We start from the raw sequence: 13,670 nt of genomic DNA, 5'->3' as shown, positions 1-13,670 counted from the left end.
TTTTGTTACCTGACTAGGTTTTAACGAGACACCCGTATTGGAATGGTCATACCCTTGTACTTGTGTCAAGAAGATGTATAGTTTTGATTTAATGCAAATTCTCAATTTCTCCTAAGACTATAATGGTGCATTTGTTTGGCCTCACTAAACTTTATTGAACTAGACTGGCTTAGCCAAGATTACTAGTCCGTGTTTGTTGTGAGCAAGGACTAAGTTTAATATGACTAAGTGGACTCGTGTGGATTAACAACTTCGTTAAGTGGTCCTAGTAAGACCCATAAAAAACTAGGGGATTACTAGTTCTGCTTTCTTCCTCTGCAACAAGTCTCATCGATCTCAGTCATCCCTAAAACGCAGTCACTAACTCACCAAATCTTGCATTCTCTTCGTCCTGCAACTTCACTGCATCCTTAGTTAACGCCTTAAATCCACACCCCACCTCTGATTCAGATGATTTGGCCCAAAAATTCCAATCTCAAGATTCTTGTTGAGGCTCTGCCCTAAAATCTTCACAAATCTGACCAATTTCAGTTGGGGTACGTGGGTTAAGGGATGAAGAATCACTGCCCAGATTAAAATTAAGGATGATAATCAACTAATGGTGGCAATGAATGATCATTTCTCATCTATATTATAAACAAAATTGGTAGGTGAAACTAGTCATTCTTGGCAAGGAGAGAGAAAAACGTGGTGATGTGAGGTTTTTTTTTTTTTTTAGTTTTACTTTTTTTTTAAAGAAAAAGTATTAAAAATGGTACTTTTTTGTATATTTTAGTCTGTGGCTTGTATGACACTTTACCAAATGCTTCACTATTTTATCCTACTTAGACTAAGCCAAGTCAGTCCAGCTTACTCTATGAAACTAGTTCAGACCGAGATAGTCCAATGCAATAAGCGCACTATGAGTTTACATCCCACCTTGGATTTTATCATAACGAGATTTTGTGAGTATTACTACCCACATAATTCGATAAACCTCTTTCAAAAATTCCTATGCATTCTGCTGTTTGTTTTGAGATTTGTATTCGCTACTTGTGCCAACTAGACGAAACGACTTCATCTGCTTCTACAATTACCTAAAGATCTAATGTGTTATTTGTTTGAGTATTTGCACAGTCAAGGGAGAGTGTTGTGAATATATTTCTAGAGCATGTGTGGTTTTGTAAATCGATAGTTGGTTGTAATTAGGATACTAGAAGATTCTTTCCCCTTATGATTGTATTATTTATAAGACAAGAAATCCTCCTTAATTTACTTTAAATATAGGTACAAGGTATGAGGAATAGCGCACAAAATTTCTCAAGCCTATTCCTCATCTTCCTCTTCTATCTATGACGCACCCTCTCTTCCTCACAACAGTATTCAATATTTCATGATTGTTAACCAAACATAAAAATAAAATAGTAGCCGCCTCAGAAATGATTAATTTCTATACATAATTCGACTATGATTTATTCAATCGTATTGTTAAGAAATGCGAAGAGTACTGTAGAAAAATAAAAGAAAGCGAAAATCTTCCAAGTAAAACAAGGCCAACGTCTTCCCAAACCAACGTCACAACATAAGAAAATAGTACGTAATATCAATGGTTGCTATTTTGAACCAAAAATGATTGTAGCCGCCTTGCCGGTAATGATGGTGGTCATGGGTTCCCATGTGTGGGGAACTCGGAGTCTACCGATCTGGGTCTGCCTCCCTCCCTTCTTGCGTTACACCCCATTAACCCAAAGGGAAAAGGAGGGAAAATTCTTAATCTCTTGATTAATCACTATTTTATTCTTAATATAGTCTAATAACATATTAATCTTAATTATTGATGTAAATGTTTGTCTTGTTACTTCCAGTCAACCGTTTGCACCGACCAGTTGCCTTCGCAGCCAACTCCTTGTTCGCTTTCAGATAGAGACAGAGAAAGAGAGGGAGACAGAGAGGGACAGAGAGAAAAAGAGAGAGGAGAGAGAGAGAGTGCGGCTTTTATGCCATATTCCTTCAAAATCTCATTGAATTTCAGGGCATCATCTTGAAAGCCCGAAGCTTTTTTTGGTCAAGTCTGAGGTCTTTCAAGCTCTTTGTCAAAAGGGTGTCCTTGTATGCAATCTTAATCCATTTTTCTCTGAATTTTCTCAAAATTTTTCGGGGATTTGAATTTTTTACTCATATTTTTTTGTTCACTATTGAAAGTTGGAAGCTTTAGATTTGATGGGTTATGAAGCTCAAGTCTGGATATGGAGGATTCATTGTCTCCAGCTGGGTGCCTAGCTTTTTGTAGAATTAGAAATTAATCCTTTTGCTTATTATTATTATTATTATTATTTTTTGGATTTTGATCAATGTTTCCGCAACTGGGTAATTCCTGGAATTAAGTTTGGACTTTTTGAGAGATTGGGTAATTTTGGTTCAGAATATTTCTCGCTTTTGATAGTTCTGAGCAATTTTACTGTGTTTGGAGAAATTGGGTACGTTTTGATATGATTTCTCCATAGGATTGTGCAGTTTGTGCAGGAGAATCAACCCGATTTCGGGTTCTCTTAATAGGGTGGTTTTGGGGTTCTTGGATCATTTATTCATAGCATTTGTCAAGCTTAGACAGAACTGCATAGATTTTGGAAGCCATGGATAATGTCAATGAACTGTCCCTGAGCTTTTCCTCCTCCTCCTATCTGTCAAATGGGTCCAGTAGTAACCATGTATCTGCCTCTTCCTCGGCCAGTTCTCAACCCGCACCGAGTATTGAACATTATTTGAGTCTAAGGAAACTGAGTGATAATCTTGAGAGACTGTTACTTGATCATGAGTATGACTATAGTGACGCTGAGATTGTTGTTGAGGGAAACACCGTGGGTGTCAATCGGTGTATATTGGCTTCCCGGAGTCAGTTTTTTCAGGACCTTTTTAGGAAGGGGAGTGATGATGCAAAGAAGGAAGGTAAACCGAGGTATCTCATGTCTGAATTGGTTCCAAACGGCAAGGTTGGCTACGAAGCCTTCAAGGTTTTCTTGAACTATTTGTACACTGGGAAGCTTAATCCATCTCCTGTAGAAGTATCCACGTGTGTTGATGATCGTTGTCCGCATGATGCGTGCGGCCCTGCTATCAGTTACGCTGTGGAATTGATGTATGCTTCTTCCACGTTCCAGATGAAGGAGCTTGTTCAGCTTGTTCAGGTTTGTTCAAGCTTTGATTTCTTGTGTTGCTCTTTTGCTAATGATTGTGTGCCGTGCAAGGTAATTATTTGTGTTCTCTCGTTGTCTGCTTGCAATTTGTTGTAGACTTTTTATACTTACAGCCTGAAAACTTTGCAGACTTTTTGGTATAACTTATTTTACCTCTGCAAGTTTAAGATTTTAACACATTCATATAGCAGGATTTATGGTTTCATCGATCAAATGCCTATATGTCTATTATTACCTGTTGAGTGGCATATGTATTCAAGTCAAGAGTAAGCAAGTATTGTTTATATTAGGTATGCCAACACTAGCCAACGTTTAGGTGGTTTGTGCTGACAATTTCCATCAATTTATGCAGCATCACCTTTCAAACTTTGTTGAGAAAGCGCTTGTTGAAGACGTAATCCCAATTCTTGTAGCTGCCTTCCACTGCCAACTGGATCAGCTGCTCTCACACTGCATCCAGATGGTAGCAAGTTCAGATCTTGACATCATGGCGATAGAGAAAGAGCTTCCGCATAAAGTTTCAAATGATATCAAATTGATCCGTCCCAAACCTCAGGAAATGGAGCCGGTAGAGGATAAGAGAATCAGGAGTATCCACAAGGCATTAGACTCTGATGACGTTGAACTGGTTGGGCTTCTTCTGAAGGAATCTGGTATTACATTAGATGAGGCTTACGCTCTCCACTATGCTGTTGCATACTGTGATCCTAAGGTTGTTAAGGAGGTTCTTGGTCTAGGCAAGGCTAACCCCAACCTTTGCAATTCCCGAGGGCATACTGCACTTCATGTGGCAGCTAGACGTAAGCTGCCAGCAGTTCTTGTTCCTCTTTTGAAATGGGGAGCCTCTGCCTCGGAAACTACTTCAAATGGTCAAACTCCTGTTGCAATTTGCCGGAGATTGACTAGACCAAAGGATTTTTGTGAGAACACACAGAGGGGACAGGAATCTAACAAAGACCGATTGTGCATCGATCTTCTAGAGAGAGAGATGCCGAGAAACTCAATCTCTGGGAACATGTCAAGCATATCGAAGGAGATAGCCGATGATTTGCACGTGAGGCTGGACTATCTAGAAGATAGAGGTTATCATTCTTAATTTGTAGATTAAATCACCCTTGGATTACATTCGAGTTCAGGTCATGAATTGTGGAAGTTGTGTTAAGTATAAAGTCAAAATTACAGGCACATTCGCCTGCCTCATTCTTAATGCCAGCAAGAAATTTACACTCACTCAGTTTTTTACTCTTATCATCGAAAAAAATGACTAACAGCTTTCCTAATTTTTCAGTGGCATTTGCACGGCTGTTGTTTCCCGCTGAGGCCAAGCTTGCTATGGAAATGGCAGATGCTCATTCAACATCAGCGTACACTGGCCTTACAGCATCAAGAGGATCAAGTGGGAACTTACGAGAGGTTGATTTGAATGAAACGCCCTCTGGACGCACCAAAAGACTCCAAACAAAAATGCAAGCCCTTCTTAATACTGGTATGACCATTTAACCTCCGACATATATCCTGAACCCTCTGATTACATATTTTCCTAGAAGCGTGTTATGATGTATGTCAAGTTTCAAGCATTGTTTCATGCCGAACCTCTTTGAAAATTATCAAATGCTTTCGTTATTGGTCTCCGTCTACCTTCCCCACTGCAATGGCGAAGTTAGTATTACCAAATGCTTTCGTAATTTGTTTCGTGATTTATTCTTAACAATCAGTAAGTTATTTGATATGGTGGTGGCAGTGAAAATAGGGCGGCATTTCTTCCCCAACTGCTCGGAAGTGCTTGATAAGTTTTTGGAGGATGAGTTGGACATGCCGGATTTCATCCTCGAAAAGGGCACTCCCGAAGAGCAAAGAATCAAGAGGATGCGGTTCTTGGAACTTAAAGAAGATGTACAGCAGGCATTTTACAAGGACATAGCTGAACAAAACCGGTCAGCTTTGTCATTCTCGTCATCGTGTTCATCTTCCCTGAAGGAGGGGGTAAAGCGCAAGGTTAGGAAAAGGTGCTGATTATATATTTTGCAGTAAACAGTGAGAGATTTTGATAAATTTTAAGTTGTATTTTTCCTTCCAAATAGAATGAGATATATGAATCTGTAATTTATAGCTTAAGGTATTGGGATTGTGCTTTATATGTTTGTTCTTCATGTTTTCAGTATGTTCTGATACTTTATAATCTATATGTCATTCTATTTTGCAATTTTGTATCTCAATACAATTATGTATATCACTTATATATATATATATATATATGTTAAATAAGAATAAGGTCCATCTAGTCTGCGTAGGCCCTCGCGGAGGCATTAGGTTCCAGTTCGCGGTCCAACTAACGTATAGCGTCTTTATTTAGAACATTGCTATCAACCACATCATGACAAGCACTCCCAATACACATTAATGACTACCACTAATTTGTAAATTGACGGCTATTTACTGCTGTTAAATTTTGTATTTAAATTTCATTATACTTTTAGATCAGCAAAAAAATAAACTTGACAAATCGTTTTCTTTTGGAACAAACGATATTTATCTACACAAAGATATTAGTAAAGAAAAATTAGTATAAAAAATTTACTTATTTCAACTTGAGACCCAACTTTAAGTTGGACTTTGTTTAATAGGGTAAGCTAAAAATTTAGAGATTGAGACCTCAAAATACCATCTAATTAAATATCTAATTAAACATCTAATTCATCTAGGCACCAACTGCTTAGTTAATTTGGAGGGTCCTAAAATGGCCCTTCCATAGGCCACAGGCAATGATGCTAACTTCTTTGCTTTTCCCACATATGCCCTTTTTGTGAAATTGTCATAACCATTTGCTTCAATTGCATCTAGAATCTGCCTGTACAGCAACAAAGATGCCCATACTGGCCATCTACTAGCTGAGTTGAGCTCTGAGACACCCTTCTCAGCCTCATCAAAGAACATCCTAGCTCTCTTTATTTGTCCCTTCATAAAACTTTGCCACTTGTCAGTCACCTTCCCACGAAAGATGTCATCGTCTGATAGGCCGGCTTGGGCAAGCTCATCTTGTGGGAGATATACTCTTCCTCTCCTAGCACTAAAATGATCAATTCAAAGAGCAAGATTTTAGTTAGGTATGATGTGCAATGTTCTCTTGCCAAATAAATGTTTATATTGTCAGACTGTGAATCTCGACAACAATCAAGAAAAGATCAGACTAATCAATGGTTCATACTCACAGTCTGGCAACACGAGTTTCTAAACATGTAATGTTTAAAGGGACTCATGTATTATGAGACGAAACTTACTCTTCTCCAACATCTCTGAGAATGTTAGTGAGCTGATTAGCAATTCCAAGGGCCAATGCAGCATTGTAAACACACTCTGTTGAGGCCTTTGATTCCGGGGATATCCCCATTACCGGAACACTCATCAATCCAACAGTTCCAGCAACATAGTAGCAGTAAAGGTAAAGTTCATCAAAGTTCTGGTATCTTGATTTTCTCAAGTCTAATCTCATTCCTTCTACCATGTCTTTGAAGGGCTGTCAAAATATCAAAATTTGTATGGTGAATCATTCAGTACGTCCAAATTTCGATAGATTAAAGAGAGTTCTAATTAATCTCTGATCTTGAGCATGTGGTATCTATACCTGAATGTCAACAGGGTACTTGGTGACTGTATCAGATAGAGCAGCATCATACATATCGTAAGGCCGGCCTTCGAAGAGATCTGTCAGTCTTTTCTCCCATCTGTCAAGAGCTTTGGGTGTAATGTATGAAGCATTAGGTCCATCCACTAGCTCATCCGTCCTTCTGCACCACACTGCAGAAAAAAAGCAGAACTCTTCATTTAGAATTTACCAAAAGGGATGGTACTAATTCTGGCACAAATTCTGTGACTGTACTAACCATAGATTGCCCAAACAGCTCGTCGCCGCTCCGGTGTCATGAGCAATGTCCCTGAAGAACGCAGAAAGAAGTTGCTAAATACAGTTTCCTTCCCATTCATAAATATCCATTTCAAGTGAAAAATGGAAGCAAAAATAATTCCAAATTGTGCTGCCTACAACAATTGTTAGAAAACCTAAAGTTAAACAACATGGAATGTGAAGAAGCACTGCCTATCCTTAAAGATTTGATAACTTAGAATCTGAATCTTCATTACTTTCATTACATTACCTTAAACAGCTATCTCAACTACAAGGCGAGGAGAGATTTTTCAGTGTGCCGGAAAAATGGCCGGATACATTAAGTGTAATAATACAATTAGTTGGAAACATGAAAAAAAAAGAATTAAAAATTCAACCAATTGTATTATGACACTTGTGTACCAGACCGTGTTCCCGACACACTAAATTTTTTTTTCCAAAGTGAGACAGACTAGCAACCACTGCAATCCTATCCAAAAGAATACAAAGAACCGTTTTATTTAGTTACATTTGAGCATCTAATTGCCCTCAAATTTCCTTTTCAATTTCTCCATTTTCCATTACTTAGAATGCAAATTTGAATTAATCAGATTCTTAACTTCCGTGCGTTTACAAAAACATGATTATTGAAATGATTCCAATTGCCAACTTCTCTTGCGTTACTCGCATACATAGAATCAGAAAATAGTCGGAATTTCACATTACCATCCGCAATCAAATACCCAAAAAAATTTAAAAAAGCGGTCAACTAGATTAACTATATTTCCTTCTTTCTCTTCCCCAGTTCATGACTTTCCATGTAAGTGTAGTGAATGATAATATAAACTACTTCCCAAGACTCACGTGTGAACGTTTCGAATAAAAAAGCGATTCAAGATGTGCACTCAACTGCTTGGGAAATAAAAAAAAAAGAATACAAAATCAAGTGGTCAGTCCACTTTATTAAAACAGTGTAATTAGTATATCCACGAAAATGACCGGATCCCATTAAACAAAACACCAGAAAAACCAAAGAGAAATGCTGAGACTGACTCTTTTACACAAAATTTTATAATATTGGTATAAAAATTGACGTTAAACTGTAAGGTATCGGAGAGTTTATTGAGAGTTACGCTATGAGAAAGTCTCGTTAATGTTTCTCAAAACTAAACAGATAAACAGACAGTAAAAGCAGAACCACAGAAACAGACGAAGAGAGCAGCAGAAATCCAGAAAAGTTACTTACCTAGGTAAAAAGTCTTGGCATACTCTGCACAGACCTCACCACACCGGTCATACGCCTTATTCAGTAAATCCCAGTTGTTCAAACCTTCAGTATTCCGTTCATCCAAATCCAAAGATTTCTTTTTTACCGTGTTCGGTTCTCTCACTAGAGCAGCCTGCTTCAGCACCACTTCATAAACCTTCTCCTCTGAAGATCTGGCTGGGTTTGCAACCGCACCCGAATAGGCCAAAACCCCACTTGAAAAACCCAGCTTTGAGCACAATTTAGACCTCCTTGGGGTGCAAATTCTCGGCAACAGACCCAGCAGAGAGCTGGCATTCTCTTTGGGACTCACCACCCAGAGAAGAACACATGACATATCAAAAAATAATAATTAATCTGCTGGGTTTTTGGGTCTTGAGTGTGAGGGTGGGAGGGAGGGAGAGGGAGTGAGGGCGCCAGCTGTGAGGTTGTGGCTTCTCTTATAGAGATTGGAGGGTTAGGCAAAAGTTTTGAAGGCAGGGGTGGTTGGCAAATGGGTGTCCAGTAGTTTTTGTGAGACTATTGTAAATATATATATATATGCCTTTTATCCAAAGGAATTTGTAAATTTCAGTTCATATATCATCTTTACAAAAATTTAATTCAATCTAAAATCATTTATCAATTTAATTATCAAGATAAAATTTTATTATTTATTATATAACAAAGTATTTGTTAATTTTTTTAAACTCAATGAGATATCTTAAATATTTCTGATTTGGCTAATATTTTGCAAGGCTGCACTATAAGGTGCAACTTAGGAAATAGACGATTCTAATCGTTAAAATTCTATGTAGTATGAACCTCACAACTAATCCTCATTTTTATAAAAGAATAAAGATCCTTTCCCTTGTACGCTTTGTCTATATATATAAGAAACGTTTCTCTTTGGTTCCAAGGGTTAATACCGATGTCCATGTACTGAGAGACGAAATGGCCTTTGTCATACAAGTGAAATTCAAGGTATATGCTTTTGCCGTTTTGGATAGATGGAAATATGTGGACAGCGTTTGTATGACTTGTGTGTGTTTATTTTTATTTTTCATTGTTGTTCTTTTGTTGAGAATAGGTTAGCATCGTCAGCGGGCGTGGATGGAGAAGAGTCCCTTGATTGGTACGGGACATACCAAACGACGGTTCAAAATAACTTTATTTGAGCATGAACGTAGCGAATTATGTTATTTTTTGTATATCACTGACAGAATATTTGTTTTTACAAATTATAAAGTAGTGAAAATTATTCCAAGGGTTAATAACGATGTCCATGTACTGAGAGAAGAAAAGTTATGGCCTTTGTCAAACAAGCGAAATTCAAGGTATGTGCTTTTGCCAGTACATGGAAATATGTGGACAGCGTTTGCATAGACTTGTGTGTTTATTTTTATTTTTTATTGTTGTTATTTTGCATTAACATTTAGATCTGGTTTGGTATTGAGGTGATTCTGAAAAAAACTGCTATAAAAAAAAGCTGGGAGCTGTTTTTGTGTTTGGTAAACACTCAGCTTCAGCTTTTTTTCACAGTTTTGGATGAAAAAAAGCTAAAAACAAGAAGCTGCAAAACCCAGCTTTAAAAAATCGGCTTTTTTTTACATCTGTTTTATATAAAAGTTTACCAAACACTCTAATATTGCTTTTTTTTTTTTCAAAAGCACTTTTACAAAAAAGTTTACCAAACACTCTGCTGCTTTATTTCACAGCTGCTTATTCTCACAGCATAACAGAAGCAATTTTTTTTCAAAACACAGCAATACCAAACCAGTCCTTAATCTTTCAAATATTGCCCACTTTGCTACAATCGTGTCTACCCAGTGGGGAAAGACACGTGTGCGTTGTCGAGGGCTTTTACTTTCAGTTGTTGACATTCTGGTGGGGAGACTTTTATTTTCTGCTAATTATATTTATATATACTAAAACTCAGTTCGAAATTACTGTTTATTAACAGTGATTTGACGAAACCTCTCATTTGCTGCCTAATTCTCGGGCTTTTTCCTTTGTTATACAGTGAAATCACGTATTTGCCCCCATTCTGCGCGTGTTGGTTATCGTGGGAAGGACGGCTGGATGTACGCATGTTAGCCATCTGGGAGGGGAATGAAGTGTTGGTAATGGTGCAAGCATATGTTCTCTTTGAGATCTCTCGAGCTCTCTTAAATGTTCCAATAACTTTTCCATTTGCTTCCTATTAATCTCAACCTGAAACCAACAAATCCCAAAAACCCTCAAGCCCTCCAACAAAATCGGAAAAAACACCATATTTGCCCAAAATTTTGAATTTTCTCAGGAGTTCTCACCCATTCCTGAGATTTCTTTGGTGGGTTTTGGTTCTCTGGTCCCGTAAGGGCTTTGGTAGCGTATGAAGATCGATGACAGTGATCGGAGTTCGTCACATGACATTGTGGTAAGCTATTGAATCTAATTGGCAATTTTTTTGTATGATTTTTGTAATTGGGATGTTGGGGTTTTGGGATTAATTTGTTTGGTTTTTGTGTGGATGCAACTCGGCAACGAACAGGTTGATCACATCCTGAGTTTTCCGACTGATATATTCAATCCTATCGGTCCTGATTTTGTCCCTCCATAGCATTTGCAGCACCATCTGCCTTGCTCTCATCAGAGCTTGGCCTTCAGTTCCTCAGGTAAAGTTTCCACCTTTTTTTTCAGGGGCATATTTGGTTTGTGCAGATTTCATTTGAACTAATTTGGGTTGTGCATATTTGGTATGATCTCTTTGGGTTGCATATTTGGGTTGTGCATACTTTTGCAGTTGTATTTACTACTGTCCAAAAGAGTACAACAAAGGGGTCAATTTTCTCTTGGAAACACCTCAAGCTAGGAACAAGTCGGGTATCCTCTTGAAAACATTGTTTAGCATGTAGCAAGCTTTGTTTGACTGATATACTCTCAATATTGCATTTGTAATTTTTTCATTGGTCCAACCTTTTGAATAAACAATTACCTCTTCTTCGGACTTTGAAAAAATAGATTTGTACTTTTTCTTTTAGTATCTAAATTTGTTCCGTTCATGATAAGGTTTAGCAAAATATTTCATATGATTTTCAATCCCACAGCATCACGCGGGTACAAATTTCTAGTACTTATCCTAAAAGGGAGTATTTTACTTTTGCTCACGACCATAACTATGGTGTATGCTCATTATCTATCTAATTATCTATCACGTGTCATTTCACCTAACTCTATTTAATTTTCATAAAATGTTACTTCTTCAATTTTGAAAAAAAAAAAATCAACCAAAAATAAGTGAAAGAATACGTGATAAATGATTAGGTGTATGGTGAGCATTCACCATAGTTTATAGTGGTGAGCAAAATACTCCCTAAAAGGTGTACCTTCGTGTATAGTTTATAACAACGAAGAAAGTCAAGGATTACAAGTGCTCAAATTAAAAGCTCAGAGAAGGTCACAAATGCATGGTTTTTGGTAGAAAATTTCAACAAAAGTACGTTTTAGGGCTTCGTGCATGAAAATTGCCAAAAAGTAGGGCTTCCTATCAAAATCAAGAAATCACGATAACATAAGAGGGCTTCGTGCCGAAAGCCTCATGCGAGGATTCATCAACAGTTCAATCAAAATCACAATATCAGGGGTTGAAATATGTACAAATTATAATTGAGGTTCATGTGTACTATCTAAATAAATATGCCTCGAGTTTAGGTGAACAAAAAATTATTTTATATAATTGAACATGTATAAGTACGCACAAAAGAAAAGTTATATGCTACTAAATAATATGTATTGTGTTGATAGAACATTGTTTTCTTGTGCAGTGGTAATGTGGTTAGAGTCTCTTCAACGCACCTAATAAAGCACATATGAACTCTAGGTCCCAACCTTTAAGCCTTTCTTTGCAATTCTCGCCCCCTCCAATGGCTTCGTTTCGAGTCACTGAATCTCAGAGATCAGTTGGCCTTGAGTTCATACAATCCAAAAACAATCAAAACCATAACCATAATTCCTACATTTAATACTAATTAACATGATTTTACAAGTCCGTTCATATGTTTATGAGTTTAGAATGAGAAAAACTCGTAACACAATGTTAACTTTGCATTCGCAAATTTTATATTTCCCAATGTAAACGTCAACGTTTCATAATTATTTCCTAATTAATATAGTTTGTCAACACGCATAACACATGCTGTCACATCCCGGTCCGGGGCGAATCACTTCCCGGGCCTGCTCTACCACCGTAGCACGATATTGTCCGCTTTGGGCTTACCATTCCCTTACGGTTTTGTTTTTGGGAACTCATGAGTAACTTCCTAGTGGGTCACCACTCATGGGATTGCTCTAGCCCCCTTCTCGCTTAACTTCGGAGTTCCTACAGAACCCAAAGCCAGTGAGCTCCCAAAAAGCCTCGTGCTAGGTAGGGATGGGAATATACATTTAAGGATCACTCCCCTGGGCGATGTGAGATGTTACAATCCACCCTCCTTAGGGGCCCGACGTCCTCGTCGGCACACTTCCGACCAAGGATTGGCTCTGATACCAAATTGTTACATCCGGCCCGGGGCGAATCACTTCCCGGGCCCGCTCTACCACCGTAGCACGATATTGTCCGCTTTGGGCTTACCATTCCCTCACGGTTTTGTTTTTGGGAACTCACGAGCAACTTCCCAGTGGGTCACCCATCATGGGATTGCTCTAGCCCCCTTCTCGCTTAATTTCGAAGTTCCTACTGAACCCGAAGTCAGTGAGCTCCCAAAAGGCCTCGTGCTAGGTAGAGATGGAAATATACATTTAAAGATCACTCCCCTGGACGATGTGGGATGTTACACATGCAACTAATATAGTATACAATTAACAAGTAGGAAGAAGTTTTAGGATCACAGAAAATTGAGTGGGGCATTCAGATCATATACATTGTCGAATGTGGAGTAATGGTGGACATGAATAGTCTCCGAAATGCCAATCTTCTCACACTTTTTGCCTTTTGGTGTTCTTTTTGCTGCCGTGGGGACTGCTATGTGCATGGACCACCGCAACTTCACTGCACAGCCATATATATTATATATGTGAGAGGGGACCCCATCATTTGTGTTTTTTGGTAAAAGACAACGACCCAATTGGCTTGGGAACTTTAATTCTACTAAAAGAAGCCAATACATGTTTGGGTGGTGGGACTTGGAAGGGACTTGGTGTGTCTCAGATCGATTGGAGGCTGAGATTACCAAGTGATTACTTGGAGCCAAAACGTCGTTTTTCCTGTGGATGTTCTGTCATGTACACTCCCCGGTCACTCGTAATTTTGCGTTTCAGTAGGATGTTATCTTATGCAGTCGGGGACTTTCTAGTATATTATTCTGGTTATTCCATATATATTCTCGAGTTT

The 13,670-nt window shown here is 38.2% G+C and overlaps 2 protein-coding genes and 1 long non-coding RNA gene across 3 annotated transcripts; 2 read left to right on the top strand and 1 right to left on the bottom strand.

Annotated features, from left to right (window-relative positions):
- The first annotated feature begins 1,598 nt into the window (after positions 1-1,598).
- On the top strand, positions 1,599-5,376 carry LOC103965686 (BTB/POZ domain and ankyrin repeat-containing protein NPR1). The gene is made up of 4 exons (XM_009378762.3): positions 1,599-3,164; positions 3,526-4,255; positions 4,462-4,659; positions 4,915-5,376. Exons 1-4 carry the CDS (start codon positions 2,613-2,615, stop codon positions 5,184-5,186), a joined length of 1,752 nt encoding a protein of 583 aa, XP_009377037.2. The 5' UTR covers positions 1,599-2,612; the 3' UTR covers positions 5,187-5,376.
- A 343-nt stretch (positions 5,377-5,719) lies between these two features.
- On the bottom strand, positions 5,720-8,743 carry LOC103965679 (phytoene synthase 2, chloroplastic). Its single transcript, XM_009378752.3, has 5 exons — positions 8,300-8,743; positions 7,055-7,105; positions 6,796-6,968; positions 6,452-6,687; positions 5,720-6,240 (listed from the first exon to the last, which is right to left on the bottom strand). Exons 1-5 carry the CDS (start codon positions 8,655-8,657, stop codon positions 5,868-5,870), a joined length of 1,191 nt encoding a protein of 396 aa, XP_009377027.2. The 5' UTR covers positions 8,658-8,743; the 3' UTR covers positions 5,720-5,867.
- Positions 8,744-10,333: 1,590 nt separating this feature from the next.
- LOC125473683 lies at positions 10,334-11,343 on the top strand. Its single transcript, XR_007255508.1, has 2 exons — positions 10,334-10,718; positions 10,833-11,343. It is a non-coding gene; the product is annotated as an uncharacterized LOC125473683 (long non-coding RNA).
- The last annotated feature ends 2,327 nt before the right edge of the window (positions 11,344-13,670 follow it).

The sequence above is a fragment of a genome, unplaced genomic scaffold (genome assembly GCF_019419815.1).
Source record: "Pyrus x bretschneideri cultivar Hongxiangsu unplaced genomic scaffold, Pyrus_bretschneideri_v1 Contig93, whole genome shotgun sequence".
Lineage (NCBI taxonomy): Eukaryota > Viridiplantae > Streptophyta > Magnoliopsida > Rosales > Rosaceae > Pyrus > Pyrus x bretschneideri.
Note: the sequence above shows the minus strand (reverse complement) of the source record. Positions and strands in the feature narration are given on the sequence as shown.

What these genes read in the sequence shown, in the direction of transcription:
- LOC103965686 (XM_009378762.3), top strand. Translation starts at nt 2,613, where the DNA reads ATGGATAATGTCAATGAACTGTCCCTGAGCTTTTCCTCCTCCTCCTAT. An exon ending in GGACTATCTAGAAGATAGAG is followed by an intron (nt 4,256 to 4,461) that starts GTTATCATTCTT and finishes CTAATTTTTCAG; the next exon opens with TGGCATTTGCACGGCTGTTG. An exon ending in GCAAGCCCTTCTTAATACTG is followed by an intron (nt 4,660 to 4,914) that starts GTATGACCATTT and finishes TGGTGGTGGCAG; the next exon opens with TGAAAATAGGGCGGCATTTC.
- LOC103965679 (XM_009378752.3), bottom strand. Translation starts at nt 8,657, where the DNA reads ATGTCATGTGTTCTTCTCTGGGTGGTGAGTCCCAAAGAGAATGCCAGC. An exon ending in TGCCAAGACTTTTTACCTAG is followed by an intron (nt 7,106 to 8,299) that starts GTAAGTAACTTT and finishes TGCGTTCTTCAG; the next exon opens with GGACATTGCTCATGACACCG. An exon ending in AGCTGTTTGGGCAATCTATG is followed by an intron (nt 6,969 to 7,054) that starts GTTAGTACAGTC and finishes TTTTTTCTGCAG; the next exon opens with TGTGGTGCAGAAGGACGGAT.